The sequence below is a fragment of the Schistocerca nitens genome, chromosome 2 (genome assembly GCF_023898315.1).
Source record: "Schistocerca nitens isolate TAMUIC-IGC-003100 chromosome 2, iqSchNite1.1, whole genome shotgun sequence".
Classification (NCBI taxonomy): Eukaryota; Metazoa; Arthropoda; class Insecta; order Orthoptera; family Acrididae; genus Schistocerca; species Schistocerca nitens.
Genome location: NC_064615.1, coordinates 238,824,159 through 238,840,893, shown reverse-complemented (window position 1 = coordinate 238,840,893; position 16,735 = coordinate 238,824,159). Strand labels below are relative to the sequence as shown.

Sequence of the window (16,735 nt, the reverse complement as noted above, 5' to 3'; positions counted from 1 at the left end):
AGTTCTAGGCTTGGAGAAATTGGTGTTTGGCAAAATTTAGCCTTCTGTGTCGGTAATCCGGCGTATTCCACGATCCAACATTGTTACAGAACTAGAAGATTTGGTTTTGATAACTTTGCTAAGACGTGACTTAATTATTTGATATTGATGTTAACTGCTTTAAGTGAATCTTTAATTTGTGGTTATAATTGTTAATGAGTGATCGTCCTTAACTGTAACATTTTATGTACGTCTGATTGTCCCCTATGTCACCTACTGATTTCATTCAGAGACTGAAAAGGTGATCTTTGCTCAAGTTTATGGGACTTTATTAACCGTTGACCTTTATTGTTTATGGTCTTAAAATTGTTTGTTAAAAAGAACTAATTTTAGATTCCTATTTTTTACGTAATTCTTGAGTTATATAGCAAATATTACGAGTGCAAATATTCTCTGATTGTTACACTTGCTTGTTCTGTGGTTTACACTGAAGGGTGTGACAATAAATGCAAAATCTAAAGTGAAGCGCTGGTGCGAATTAATCCTTTCCCTTATCATTACGGTGAAAGATAACTGACTGTTTGTCGCTTGTTATGGAAACTGTTTGGGAGAATAGTTTGACCCCGTAGAAAGAGTACATCAATTTTCCAAATCGTTAGTACACACTTTCGGTGCATTTAGTAAATCATGCTGCCATAAAGAGTGAGCAGCTGAGCGTGTCCTTATCACCCAGAAGTTCCACACATTTTCTAAAACTATTATGTTTTATGACTGCCTTTCGAGTATATATGTAGATTCATTAACAATCTGTCTTTCCTCTACCTTCCGCAGCCTTCTTTATGAAGTTTTAATGTTGTATTCCTACGTTTCTTTTCCATTCCTCCCCTCTTTAAATGACGTATTAAATGAATGTGTATGTGTATTGGTTTGTCAAAGTGTTTGGCCGTGGATGTAGTTTCCGTCTGCTGCTGTGTGAGTTTAGCCAACTCCTGTGTAAACTTAGTCAGCCAAAGATGTCTGTTACCCTCCCCCGGTTGAAGCGTTATTGCGCTCGAGTTGGCAAGAAGCGGAATTGGCCAACAATAGCTTTAGTATGGTGACTGAGAGTGTGTGTGTTTCAGCCTAGCTGAAGTATTAATCCACTTCTTTCACAGCCTTAGATCTTGGCAATTATGTTTATTCAACATAGGGAGTGCTCGGCTTAGACCATTATTCGATTTTCGTAGATAGTAGCTTTGTTCAGAACTTAGGAATATGGAAGAGTAGTGGACGAACTATTCTAGGCTTCAGCCAGCATTCTTGTTTTTTCAGTGAGAATCTGCTTCTGTTTTTGTTTCTTGTGTTATTACTCTTTTTTTATTAACTTCATTTTGCTCTGCAATTTTCGTAAGCGTATATTTGTCTGGTCAACTCTGTGTGTTTCTATGTCGTTTAGAGACCCTTCAGTTCTGTGTCTCTGTTTTATTTTGCAATAAATTTCCAATTTTCTTTGGAGCAACAAATTTTTCATTATTCAGATGTATTCCATTGTATTGCTTATGTAACATGGACCTCGCATTGAAAAACGAATGAGTGCTTAGCTCCTCGTTTGTCAGTTCCTTTGTGTACCGGTAGGCTGTAAACTAAATTCGATTCCCGTGGGTCTTAATTCCGATAAATAGTTCTGGCTGTTCGCAACGTTCAGTGACTCTTTCCTCTACGTGACTGTTCTGTGTGTATGAACCACTGGGCATGCCTAGTCCATGGTTGAGATCGTGAATATTACAGTGTAGTTTTACGTTTGCGATTTCTTGTCTGTTCATCAGTTATACTTAACTGGTAGGAACAAACCTTTTTGTCGGCTACACTTAATTATGGTGCATGCTTTAACACTCTTCGTTTCCATTTTTTTCTTGGTCTTGCTACTGTAAATGTGGAAACGTGTGTGTGTCCTGTCCACCAAACTATTTTAGAACTTCTAAATTGTTCATGGGTCCATGAGGTAAAGCATTTATATTAATTTTTGACTCATCTGTTTAGTAAATAAGGCGCCAGGAACTCACTATGTTCTAATGTTAGTGTTTCGTGCTCTCTTTCTAAAATCCTGGAATTAATAAATGTTCAGTCCAATTTTAATTGACTTTTAGTCTATCGCTAGTAAGTTATCCAACGCATGCCAGTCTATGTTTCTTAGGATACATCCTACGTCTTTCCCTTTGGCCCCATTTATTTCCTTTTTTAAAGCTAGAGTACTTAACCCTCTTAAAATTTGCGATTGCAGCTGGTCACAGTTCGCAGTTCCCACCAATCGGCTGTTGTCAGTTGTTCGTCAGGATAGAAGTCAGGAGCGGAGGGCGTTGTAAAATGAAAATTAATTGAGTGGAATGGACCCAGTTTATTCTTGTAATGATGGTACAGTGGTGCCTACGTAGGGCCGATCTGCCCCAAGAGGGGTTGCCGTCTGCTCATCAGAGAGGCAGAGACTAGAGGAGCGACTACTCGGGGCCGAGGTCAGAAGCTAAGAGAGCGCGGAGCTGTTCCCAAGCCGCCCTCGCCGCTCCCGGCCGCGTCCCCACGTGATCACACGATTAGTCTCTGATTGGAGGATTGATTCCGCCAACGCGCCTTGCTAGTAGCGTGCCCCGTCAGCGCAACCAACCCGTGGGACTTGAGTCTGACCGAGGAGCACGTGGCAGGAATGTGCCGACCATGGTCTTCCGGCCAGCACCTTCCACCACAGTATGCCCAAGCCGGCTACGGCCGAACATTATGCATTGAAAATTTATTTAAATAAAATTTTGTCGGCAATGATCCCTCTTGGGGGGGTCTCCTCCCTGCACACAGTTTAAGTTATAAAACAGAATATTTTGTACTTATTTTGTATGAGACATATCGTTGCAGACCCTATCAATTTGATTAAATAGCGCATAAACAATGAGGGTCGTTCCGAAAGTAATGCCTCCTATTTTTTTTGTGGTGACTTTGGATGTCCACTGTTGTGTCGACACGAGATGCCGACACAGTGTTTTTGAGGGGGCCGAAATGCACGCTATAAGCGCACGAAGGATGGCGTGAAGTCTGAAACAGGATACGTAATGAATGCTACAAAGAAAAGTACGTAGCTGCAGTAATACTTAACTTTATCCCATCCTCGTCGCCAAAAATGAAGTGTTGGCAAGTCTGCCGACACTACATCCACGCCAGATGCCGTTGGTGTAGTGCTAATGCTTGAACCTTCCTCTTTCATTTGCAGGTGGTTTCGTTATTCTGCGGTAGTTGGCGCCAGCAGAGGAGTGTTCCAAAATGGAATCTGATATGGACGCGCGTATAAAATAGCGATCTGTGATTGAATTCCTCACTGCTGAAGAAATTGTGCCGACTGAAATCCTTCGACGCGTGCTAAAGGTGTATGGAGATGATGCAGTAGACGTGAGCAATGTGAGGCGATGGGTGCGGCATTTTCAAGGCGGTGGAAAGGGTGTGCACGACAAGCCATGGCACGGTCGACCCTGCACAGCAGTCATCCCTCGCAGTGAAGAGCGTTTTGATCAACTCGTTCCTGCTGACTGGAGGTCAACGTCCAGAGAGTTGTGTACATAACTGAATGTCGGCTGTAATGCCTTGGAAACAACTTCGGAATACCTTGGTTATCGCAAAGTCTGTGCGAGACGGGTCCCGCGGATGCTTACAGAAGAATAGAAGAATAGAAGAATAGAAATTTTTCGGGACCTGCTGGACCAATATGAAGCTGAAGGTGACAATACTGTGAATAGCATCGTCACCGGAGATGACACTTGGTGTGACCACTGCGAGCCGGAATCCAAAAGACAGTCCATGGAATGGCGACATGCGTATTCTCCGGCAGAGAAAAAATTCAAGACACAGCGGTCTGCAGGTAAAGTAATGTGCACAGTCTTTTGGGTTAACCAGGTGTGGTTATTTTGGATGTCCTGGAGCCAGGAGAAACTGTTAATTCAGTACGCCACAAGACGACACTGACTAACCTGGAAACCCTAATTTCCAGCGTAAGGCCAGACAAGAAAAGCAATTTTCACATGCGACATGCTAACGCCAGGCCCCACACCAGTTTTGCGACCACAAAACTCATTGCAAAATTCGGCTGGACTGTCTTACCGCATCCACCATACAGTCACAATTTAGCGCCTACCGACTTCCATATCTTTGGGACTCTGAAAGATGGTCTACGTGGCGAGCATTACCAAGACTCGGATGCTGTTGTCAAAGCTGTAAGGAAGTGGGTAGCTTCAGCTGGTTCCGATTTTTACAAGCGAGGCCTGCAGGCTCTGGTACATCGTTGGCAAAAGTGCATAACGAATGGTGGTAACTGTAAGGAAAAATGACAGTCTGTAGCTGAAATATTGCTCTATTTAGTTGTGCCATTGTATTTATGTATCTCATTTAGTTTCCATGAATAAAACTAGGAGGCATTACTTTCGGAACGACCCTAGTATAAATTATGACTTATTTTGAATAAATTATCGAGTTTAGTTTTAGTAACAATGTGTTCTAGGGTTAAGTAGAAGAAAAAAACTTTGTGTTGATCCTAGAAGCAGATTGGTTACATGGTTAGTGATATGCGTAAGTTATTAGTCAACCACTCTTAGCCTTCCGCAGATCCCAAAACAAACACTGATTTAGAATGTGCACTAGATTTCGTTCACAGAGGCGTACCCTCTGATCTTTGATTTTCGATCGATAATTGTTAAACTAAGAGAGTAAGGTGCTTTGAAGATATGAAGTGATTCTACCACTGGCTCGGTTTAATCTAACATTTTGATTAATTTAAGTGAATACTCAGCTTTTATGCACTTTCAGTTCAAAATGGCTCTGAGCACTATGGAACTCAACTGCTGAGGTCATAAGTCCCCTAGAACTTAGAACTACTTAAACCTAACTAACCTAAGGACAACACACACATCCATGCACGAGGCAGGATTCGAACCTGCGACCGTAGCGGTCACGCGGTTCCAGACTGGAGAGCCTAGAACCGCACGGCCTTATGCACTTTCAGTATGAACAACAATCTTTTATATGACAAAATGGTTCAAATGGAATTAAGCACTATGGGACTTAACATCTGAGATCATCAGTCCTCTAACTAACCTAAGGACATCAGACACATCCGTGCCTGAGGCAGGATTCGAACCTGCGACCGTAGCAGGAGCGCGGTTCCGGACTGAAGCGCCTAGAACCGCTCGGCCACAACGGCCGCTTTATATGACAAATCAGACAAGTATCTATGTTTCGAACAGCTATCTTTTCGTGTATGTCGAATCATCGATACTCTTTCTTTGTTCAGAGCGAGGTCGCGCAGTGCATACTGGACTCGCGTTCAGGAGGGCGAAGATTGAAATCCACGTCCGTCCATCCTGTTTTAGGTTTTCTGTGATTTGCCTTAATTGCTTTAGGCAAATGCTGGGATGGTTCCTTTGAAAGGCCACATCCGATTTCCTTCTCCACCCTTCCCCAATCCGAGCTTGTGCTTCATCTCTAGTGACTTCGTTGTCTGTTGTTTTTTATTTTTATTTATTTATTGTTCCGTGGGACCAAATTAAGGATACGTCTCCATGGTCATGGAACGAGTCAATACATGAAATTATAACACGATGGTAGAAACAGATAAAATGAAATATAAGAAACGTATTCAGGCGACAAGTCGTAAGTTTAAATAAAGGAAATCAACAATGTAACACTGGAATTTGCTTAATTTTTCAGGTCTTCCAGGAGCTCCTCGACAGAATGTTGTGGTTGTTGTGGTCTTCAGTCCTGAGACTGGTTTGATGGTGCTCTCCATGCTACTCTAACCTGTGCAAGCTCAAAAATGTTCAAATGTGTGAAAAAACCTTATGGGACTTAAGTGATAAGGTCATCAGTCCCTAAGGTTACACACTACTTAACCTAAATTATCCTAAGGAAAAACACACACACACACACACACACACACACACACACACACACACACACGCCCGAGGGAGGACTCGAACCTCCGCCGGGACCAGCCGCACAGTCCATGACTGCAACACCTTACACCGCTCGGCTAGTCCCGCGCGGCTTGTGCAAGCTGCTTCATCTCCCAGTACCTACTGCAACCTACATCCTTCTGAATCTGCTTCGCGTATTCATCTCTTGGTCTCCCTCTACTATTTTTACCCTCCACGGTGCCCTCCAGTACTAAATTGGTGGTCCTTTGATGCCTCAGAACATTTCCTACCAACCGACCCCTTCTTCTAGTCAAGTTGTGCCACAAACTCCTCCCCAATTCTATTCAATACCTCCTCATTACTTATAAGATCTACCCATCTAATCTTCAGCATTCTTCTGTAGCACGACATTTCGAAAGCTTCTGTTCTTGTCCAAACTATTTATCGTCCACGTTTCACTTCCATACATGGCTACACTCCATACAAATACTTTCAGAAAAGACTTCCCGACACTTAAATCTATACTCGATTTAAACAAATTTCTCTTCTTTAGAAACGCTTTCCTTGCCATTGCCAGTCTACATTTTGTATCCTCTCTACTTCGACCATCATCAGTTATTTTGCTCCTCAAATAGCAAAACTCATTTACTACTTTAAGCGTCTCATTTCCTAATCTAATCCCCGCAACATCACCCGATTTAATTCGACTACATTCAATTCTCCTCGTTTTGCTTTTGTTGATGTTCATCTTATACCCTCCTTACAAGATACTGTCCATTCCGTTCAACTGCTCTTCCAAGTCCTTTGCTGTCTCTGACAGAATTACAATGCCATCGGCGAACCTTAAAGTTTTTATTTCTTCTCCATGGTTTTTAATTCCTACTCCAAATTTGTCTTTGCTTCCTATACTGCCTGCTCAATATACAGATTGAATAACATCGGGGAGAGGCTACAACCCTGTCTCACTCGCTTCGCAACCACTGCTTCCCTTTCATGCCCCTCGACTCTTATAACTGCCATCTGGTTTCTGTACAAATTGTAAATAGCCTTTCGCTCCCTGTATTTTACCCCTGCCACCTTCAGAATTTGAAAGACAGTCTATGGGACGTTAAACGCTAATGTCTTCTTCCTCGTTCTCCGTAAAGTCTGGGTGAAACGTTCGCTAAGGTGAATGTGTGTGTGTGTGAAACACAGAGGAAAAGTGTCAGGTCTGTTGCCTCACCGACGCAGAGCTCCCTGGGCCGCAGGCGCAGCTCGTCGCCGGCGAGGCAGCCGGCGTGTCGCAGGTGGCAGAGGCTGGGGTGCAGCGCGCCGTCCGAGGCGCACAGCCAGCCGTCGCGCGGCCCCGCGGGCGCCGGCGGGCAGCTGAAGCGGCATGCGCAGCGCGGCCGCTGCTCCTCGTCCAGCTCGCAGGTGGCGCCCAGGTCGCAGCGCACCCCGCGGCAGCCGTCCCCGGCCGCGGGCGACGCGCCACCGCCGCCGGCAGCCGGCGAGGACGTCGTGGGTTCACTGCCTGCGGGCGCGCCAAGCACAGCCTCTACACGCGCCGCTTCCTTGTACGAGGATGTGATAAAAATGCGGAAACACCACAGACACGACGCATCAACGTGACTAATACAGTGTAGGACCACCGTTGGCATTCGAAACATCTTCCACTCGCCTCGGAATCCATACAGATTATAAAGACGGATTTATGTATACAGGGTGGTCCATTGATCGTAACCGGGCCAAATATCTCACGAAATAAGCGTCAAACGAAAAAACTACAAAGAACGAAACTTGTCTAGCTTGAAGGGGGAAACCAGATGGCGCTATGGTTGGCCCGCTAGATGGCGCTGCCGTAGGTCAAACGGATATCAACGTTTTTTGAAAGAGGAACCCCCATTTTTTATTACATATTCGTGTAGTACGGAAAGAAATATGAACGTTTTAGTTGGACCACTTTTTTCGCTTTGTGATAGATGGCGCAGTAATAGTCACAAACATATGACTCACAATTTTAGACGAACAGTTGGTAACAGGAAGGTTTTTTAAATTAAAGTACAGAACGTAGCTACGCGTGAACATTTTATTTCGGTTGTTCCAATGTGATACATGTACCTTTGTGAACTTATCATTTCTGAGAACGCATGCTGTTACAGCGTGAGTACCTGTAAATACCACATTAATGCAGTAAACGCTCAAAATGATGTCCGTTAACCTCAATGCACTTCGCAATACGTGTAACGACATTCCTCTCAACAGCAAGTAGTTCGCCTTCCGTAATGTTCGCACATGCATTGACAATGCGCTGACGCATTTTGTCAGTGTTGTCGGTGGATCACGATAGCAAATATCCTTCAACTTACCCCACATAAAGAAACCCAGGGACGTCAGATCCGGGGAACGTGCGGGCCATGGTATGGTGCTTCGACGACCAATCCACCTCTCATGAAATATGCTATTCAGTACCGTTTCAACCGCACGCGAGCTATGTGCCGCACATCCATCAAGTTGGAAGTACATCTCCATTCTGTCATGCAGTGAAACATCTTGTAGTAACGTCGGTAGAACATTACGTAGGAAATCAGAATACATTGCACCATTTAGATTGCCGTCGATAAAATGGTTGCCAATTATCCTTCCTCCCATAATACCGCACCATACATTAACCCGCCAAGGTTGTTGATGTTCCACTTCTCACACCCGTCGTGGATTTTCCGTTGTCCAATAATGCATATTATGTCGGTCTACGTTACCGCTGTTGGTGAATGACGCTTCGTCGCAAAACAGAACTCGTGCAAAAAATCTGTCATCGTCCCGTAATTTCTCTTGTGCCCAGTGGCAGAACTGTACACCACGTTAAAAGTCGTCGCCATGCAAATCCTGGTGCATAGAAATGTGGTTCGGGTGCAATCGATGTTGATGTAGCATTCTCAGCACCGACGTTTTTGAGATTCCCGATTCTCGCGCAATTTATCTGCTACTGATGTGCGGATTAGTCACGACAGCAGATAAAACACCTACTTGGGCATCATCATTTGTTGCAGGTCGTGGTTGACGTTTCACATGTGGCTGAACAGTTCCTGTTTCCTTAAATAACGTAACTATCCGGCGAACGGTCCGGACCCTTGGATGATGTCGTCCAGGATACCGAACAGCATACATAGCACACGCCCGTTCGGCATTTTGATCACAATAGCCATACATCAACACGATATCGACCTTTTCCGCAATTGGTAAACGGTCCATTTTAACACGGGTAATGTATCACGAAGCAAATACCGTCCGCAGTGGCAGGATGCTACGTGATAGCACGTACTTATACGTTTGTGACTATTACAGCGCCATCTATCACAAAGCGAAAAAAGTGGTCTAACTAAAACATTTATGTTTCTTTACGTACCTACTACACGAATACGCAATAAAAATGGGGGTTCACATTTAAAAAAACCTCAGTTGATACCCGTTTGACCTATGGCAGCGCCATGTAGCGGGCCAACCATACCGTCATCTGGTTTCCCCCTTCAAGCTAGACCAGTTTCTTTCTTTGTAGTTTTTTCGTTGATGCTTATTTCGCGAGATATTTGGCCCGGTCACTATCAATGGACCACCCTGTATAGGATGAGTTTTTTCACCATGTACAAACTGTGGGGTTGATCGATGATAGGACACGGAACAAAAAAGGTCTAATGTACTTATGTCCGGAAATGCGTGCTAGAGACCATCTACTCTATCATACTTTGTTACAGAGACTGTGATCTGATACGCGCTGTACCATGCAGCCACATTTACAGTATGTATGGTTTCCTCCTAGAGAGTGGTACTGTTCCTCATTTGTCATGCCCTAACGCTCTCTCCTCTCATAGTAATTGGTAGTGTTGTGTCCGATTATCTTCTCTTGCTGACTCGTCTTGCAAGGGATGTGATACAGCGTTGTTCCGTATTCAAATCGAGAGGCAAATGGCAACGGGCTGCGGGCAGCAAGGTTGTATCAGGAGACCTATCCCCGTCGACACAGCCACAGTATTAATGTTTTCTACCGGGTTTTGCCGTTTGTCTGAGACAGGGCCGTTTTAGGAAGGAGGAAATCATGAACGACGTACCCGAAATGTTCTGACACCAGACTTCGAGAAAAATGTGATTAACTTTGTGGAAGGCGACCAGCGTGTCAGTACCAGGCAGTTGACCCACCAGTACAGGGTAAGCCAGACTACCACGTGGAACATTCTCCGTGACGGTTCTTACTGCCCTTACCACTTACAGCGTGTGCAGTGCTTACTAGCGACAGACATCGAGAGCAAATTTGTCACTAGTTTCTTCATCAGGCAACCACGATTCCTGGATTTGTGTCATCTATCCTGTTCACCTTACGTGGAGTGGTATCTTCAACTTCCATAACAGTCATCTGTGGGATAGTATGCAGAACCCCGATGGTATGGCGACAGCGGATCATCAGCATCGGTGCAGCCGGAATGGGTGGACCAGGATAATTGGCGACCGTATTTGGTGACCAGTCTTCCTTCCACGTCGCCTAACAGGCCGGAACTATCGGCGTTTCTGGCGGGTACTTTTTCTCCCCTGCTGCAAGAAGTGCCATTGAAGATTCGAAGGCTATGTAGCTGCTGCATGAGGCGCTCCAGCCCTCTTCGCCATTAACGTCCGGACGCACCTCAATGGCCAATAATAATATACCAATAGCCGTAGGCAACCAGTTTCGGCATTACATTATGCCATCTCCAGGCCTGGTTAGAAACCAATGCAGCACTGTCAACCGGTATCGTTAATCGATATAATCAGGCAAAATATAATGCCGAAACTGGTTCCCTAACAGATAAAACCAAAATAACGGCTGTTAGTATTTTATTATTGGAAATCGACCAGCCAAAGTCCGGCACTCCGGACATAGTATGGAGTTACATTTATTGCGTCTCAATCGCGTCTTCCGTGGTCGATGGATCAGACGAGCGGGCCAGTTGCATGGCCTGCTCGTTCACCGGATCTCAACCCTTGCGATTTCTGGATATGGGGCCATCTCAAAAATATCGTGTATGCAGAGCACATTCCAGATGGGGAGGCACTGGAGCAGCGGATTCATGCTGCCTTTGATACTGTTCGGACGCAGCCTGCCAGTTGTGAACGTGCGAGACAGATCATTCTACGGCGCGCACATGCATGTGTTGAGGCACATAGAAACCATTTTCAACACATACTGTAGCTGTGACTGCACGGTACAGCGCATATTAGACTGCAGTCTCTGTAACAATGTATGATTGAAATAAATGGTCTCTAGTACGGAAACCATGCATTTCCGGACATAAGTGCATTAGCCCTTTTTTGCTCCGTATCCTCTCATCGATCAATCGCTAGAGTTTGTACGCGGTGGAAAAAGTCCCCCTTTATATCTATACATGTATGTCCCACATCTCCTCCAAAACCATTAGACCGAGTTCAACCAAATTTCGTACATGTGTCTCTTATTGTCTGAAAATCATTGCTGTGGGGGATGAAAAGGCAATGTAGCCCATGAAGCCCGAATATCCCTATTTTAGTCATCCATTATTTAAGAATTAGAGCACTTAGAGACTTACAAGAAACTTAACACAAGATTTCAGTTTTCTCATTGAGAATCCCCAGAAAATGATGAAACGAAAGGAAGTTTATCAGTTATTACATTTTCGAAGTTCACTCAGTATAACTGCCGCATCAAGCACGACGTTTTAATTTATTGCTCTTTTACTACTAGTTGTATTCATGTCATGGTTTTCAGACAGTACTCACGTAGACCACTGAATGTACCAGAAAAAGTACAGCATTGTGCGACACTTAGCTCAGGAGATATAACGTCATAAACACTGACCTGGGTGAAAAACTGCTGCTTCATGCAAGACGTTTAAATTTATTACTGTCTTGCTACTAATTCTATTCACAATACATTTCGCAGACAGTACCCACTTATGTTGTTGAGTGTACCTACAAAAATATATAATTGTAAGGCATAGTTTAGGAGATATGACATACAATACTGAGGTTCGCCAAAAACTGCGACATCATGTACGACGTTTTAATTTATGACTTCATTGCTACTAACTTTTTCGCACACTTTTCTTAGACAATATTCAAATGTATCACTGAGTGTACCTAGAAAACTATATCATCGTACAACACATACTTCAGAAGATATGATGTCATAAACACTGAGATGTGTGAAAAACTGCCGCATCCTGTAGGACGTTTTTATTTATTATTTCTTTAGTGGTAACTGTATTCACAACAAATGTCGCAGACAATAGCCATACATAACACTGGATCTATCTGTAAAGTCGAAATATATTTAACGTGTGCGTATGTGCGCAGAGTCAAGAGTAAGAGGTCTCCTAAACTCCTGGAATAATTTGTCAAATTTCGTAGAGATATTGTTTACAATATGGAAACAAGTATTGTAGATTAAAAACTATCAGCCTCTTATTTGGGTTAGCGTGATAATGTGGAGAGAAAAAAGGGGAGGAGGTTGATACGACAGAGGGCGAAGGGTAAGGAGGAGGTAGGCAAAGATAAGGGGAACAGGAGATGGACAGAAGTAGGGGATGGGGTAATGAACAGAGAGAGGGGAGAGGTAGAAATGTACAAAGAAAGTAAACAGGAGGGGATGGACAGTGACAGGAGGAGGCAGAGAGAGGAGGTGAAGGAGATGAACAGACAAGAAGGGAGGAGAAAGAGTTGGACAGAGAGAGAGAGGAGAGAAGAGCAGAAAATGGACACGAGGTGAACAGGGAGAGAGGGAGAAGGAGACGGCAAAGAGAAGTGGAGGAGGAGATGGAATTAGAGCCGGAGAAGGAATGGACAGAGGGGGATGGACCAAATGGAAAGTGGGGGAGGAGCAGATTGACAAAGAAATGGAAGAGGAGGATACAGAGAGGGGCAGGAGGAAATGGACAGAGAGTGAAGGATGGGGAAGGAGGACAGAGAGAGGGCGTGGAGAAGATGGACACTGAGGAGGTGAAGGAAGAGATCGACAGAGAGAGAGAAGAAAGGAGGAAATGACTTTTAGGTTGGAGTAAATACCTACCTGGGCAACCCCGGGTACTCGGCTAGTGATTAAATACGGGTTCTATATGGTTGCCAAGGAAATATTATAAGCTCACCAGGAAAAAAAAAATTAGTCACCAAGTACCCATACACAGATGAATCGTTCATCCTTTACAGTTAGCGCAGCGATCGAATCACAGACTCAACTGCACACGCCTGCCTCTACGTGAGTATTAAGCAGTAGCGATCAGTGAAACACTTATGTTTCGAGCAAACGTTGCTCGTAAACAAAGTTAAACGTAAGGACGTGAGAGAGTGATAAAAAAAGGGCAATCGCGTTTGGCTGTGTCTATGACCATGCGGTGTAGATTTAGTGGTATTTCGTGTCGGATTGTTCAACGTGTCTACAAGCAATGGTGTAACACACATGGCCACGAAACACGACATCAGAATTGTGGTCGGAAAAAGATCCTGATTGAGAGGGACCAGAGACGTGTTTCACGGCTTGCGGATCAAAATCGCTTCCAAAACCGAGAGCAATTGTTGCAGGCAGTGAATGAAAGCCCATCGGAACCTGTTAAAGAGAGAACAGTTCGTCTGTATATAATGAACATTAAGAGTCGGTCACCTAAGAAGCCGCCATTGCTCTCACAGCCACATAACAACCACAACAGCAAATTTCATCGGGTTGGAAGAATCTGTGACTGGTATTATGAACACTAGCCTATTACATCTTGACTGGCCTGCAAAATCACCTGACTTGAACGAAACACAAAATCTAAGGGACATGTTGGAACAGAGGCTAAAACGCCGACATTAGCATCCCTGCAATTCGGTGGAGCTGCGCGATCAGATTTGCTGACACCACCAATAGCAGGTCGTCAGCGTAGGCGACAACTCCGTTTGTCAGATTATTGTAGGAGCTGTTCTATCATTATGTCCCAGAAGATGGGGCGGCAGATCGACCCCTGTGGGCAACCTTTTGTAATATGCTTGATTACTTTTTGGTTGTACATGTGCCAAACGCCTGTTCTGTTTCTGCAGTAGTCGACAAAGCTATTGTACAGAGAGTCCGGCACCTGCAGGTGTCTTAGCCTCTTGAACAAGGCCGGGCACCATATGTTGTTGAACGCGCCTGAGGTGTCAATCATGATGGCTAACGAGTGTTTGGCAGGTGTGCTGTGCACCATTTATAGTGCTCTGTTGATTGCGTCGTCTATGGATTTCCCCTCCCGAAAGCCGAATTGATGTGGTGTTAGCCCCCTAGTGGTCTGTGTGCGTGTTTTGTATTTTGGCAAGTGCGTTTATTAGACAAATTCGTCTGTATGATTTTGGGTCAGAGGGATCTTTGTCTGGGGCTTTTTTAATGATAAACTCCTTCGAGGCTTTCCACACTGCAGGCACGCGGCCCAGCCTTAATGCGTCGTTTAGTGAGGTCGTGAGATACGGGGTATCTGTGGCCCAATTTCTTTTAGTACCCCAGGGTGGATACCGTCTGGTCCGGATGCATTTTGCCGGCCGAAGTGGCCGTGCGGTTAAAGGCGCTGCAGTCTGGAACCGCAAGACCGCTACGGTCGCAGGTTCGAATCCTGCCTCGGGCATGGATGTTTGTGATGTCCTTAGGTTAGTTAGGTTTAACTAGTTCTAAGTTCTAGGGGACTAATGACCTCAGCAGTTGAGTCCCATAGTGCTCAGAGCCATTTGAACCATTTTGAACCGGATGCATTTTATTTTTTAGTTCTGAGATCATTATCGCCAGTTCTTCCTGCCCAAAAGGGCAGGTGGCTGTTGGTGTGTTGTATTCGGTGTGTAGATCTCGCCCCATTGCTGCTTGTTCTCGTCTGTCTGTATTCGCTGTGTCATCAGGCAGGAGTTTGCCGAGCAGAAACTCTGCTGTGCGCCTCCAGCCCTTAGTTATCGCACCGTCACCCTGCCGCAGCGTCCCCAGAACTAGTGGGCTCTTGAGTTTTTCGGTTACTACTCTGTACGGTTCCACCCCATATGTTTAATTGTGTTTGTGCTGCAACGTGTCTGTTCCAGTGGCCCTTCCTCGTATTTTGTAGTTCTAGTTTGTAGCTGTCCTTAGGAAGCCAGTATGCGTTTAGTCGTCCTGTCTTTCTCTTTCTGAGATCGCTCTCTGATAGAGTTTGCGTTTACATCTGGTGTCTTGTTTGAGTTGTGTCGATTTGTAGTCCAGGTAATAGTTTGGCGTTTCGTGTTTCTTGATGTTGGTATGTAGGTGTTGTGTGTGTGTGTGTGTGTGTGTGTGTGTGTGCGATGATGTCTGTAATCGTGTGTGCTCTGTAGTCGATACTTCCATCGACGTCGTGTAATGCGTGTTCTTGTATTGTCTGTCTGACTTGTCTCAGTCTGTGTTACTAAATAGTAGTCATTTTGATTGTATTTCTGTATTGACGTGACGTATGTTATGGAGGGTGAGTGTTAGGACGTTGTGGCGCTATAGTCACTCATGGTAATGTGGTTGTGCACTATCCAGTCGCATGTGAAGGTGATTGCCGCATTGTTCGCAAGAGTGATGTCCATGTTAGATGTAGAGCCGACATGTTCAATGAATGTGGGGTTGTGTCCTTTATTTATTACGTGAAGTCCAGTTTCTTGGATGATGTAGCTGAATACTCTGCCTCTGTTCAAAAATGGCTCTGAGCAGTATGGGACTCAACTGCTGAGGTCATTAGTCCCCTAGAACTTAGAACTAGTTAAACCTAACTAACCTAAGGACATCACAAACATCCATGCCCGAGGCAGGATTCGAACCTGCGACCGTAGCGGTCTTGCGGTTCCAGACTGCAGCGCCTTTAACCGCACGGCCACTTCGGCCGGCCTGCCTCTGTCATGTGTTCTGTAAGAGTGCCACAGGGTAGATCTCGCGTTGATGTCAGCGCAGATTTTTAATTTTTTGCCTCCTGCTTAGTGTGAGAGTTCTCTGATGTGACTGGAGTATGGCACAATGCAGTGGCTGTATTGTGCACGCATCGACGCGATGATAGTTGTGTTATGAAATGATAATTAAATGGACACCCTAGCTGCAAACAGGCGTTGATGTACTTCATTGGGGACATGTTGAAAATGTGTGCCCCGACCGGGACTCGAACCCGGGATCTCCTGCTTACATGGCAGACGCTCTGTCCATCTGAGCCACCGCGGGCACAGAGCACAGAGGATAGTGCGTCTGCAGGGACTTATCCCTTGCACGCTCCCCGTGAGATCCACATTCCCAACATGTCCACACCACTACATTCGTAGTGCGCCTAATAGATGTTTGCCCATCATAGTGGTGTGGACATGTTGGGAATGTGGATCTCACGGGGAGCGTGCAAGGGATAAGTCCCTGCAGACGCACTATCCTCTGTGCCCGCGGTGGCTGCCATGTAAGCAGGAGATCCCGGGTTCGAGTCCCGGTCGGAGCACACATTTTCATCATGTCCCCAATGAAGTACATCAACGCCTGTTTGCAGCTAGGGTGTCCATTTAATTATCATTTCATTTCTAGCAAAGCTGCATGGTCATCCACGGTAACTGTTCTTTCGGGAATAGATACTACCGTCATATATACTTGTGTTATCCTTGTGCGGAACTTCCACGGTGACCAAGTGCTCTGTGCATATTTCATTTACCTCAACGGGGTGTATTTCTTGGTTGAGTATTATGACGGAGGCCTTACAGTCCGCCTGACGCGCAACCGTTGCCGCGTAGGGCGGGAGGTTAGGATCTTTCGCTTGTCTTCTGTAGGGTTCCTGTATGCACAGTACATCACCATTCAGTTCACGCAGGACTCGTGGGAGCTCCGAGCTAACTAGTAAGCTTCT

The 16,735-nt window shown here is 45.2% G+C and overlaps 1 protein-coding gene and 1 non-coding gene across 2 annotated transcripts in view; both read right to left on the bottom strand.

Annotated features, from left to right (window-relative positions):
• The window catches only part of LOC126234947 (agrin-like), a 1,214,606-nt gene that overhangs the window by 277,305 nt on the left and 920,566 nt on the right, over window positions 1-16,735 (bottom strand). The window contains exon 10 of the mRNA XM_049943685.1: window positions 7,123-7,413. Coding sequence (XP_049799642.1) covers window positions 7,123-7,413 — 291 coding nt within the window. The remainder of the gene's footprint in view (window positions 1-7,122; window positions 7,414-16,735) is intronic.
• On the bottom strand, window positions 16,001-16,075 carry Trnat-ugu (transfer RNA threonine (anticodon UGU)). Its single transcript has one exon. It is a non-coding gene; the product is annotated as a tRNA-Thr (tRNA).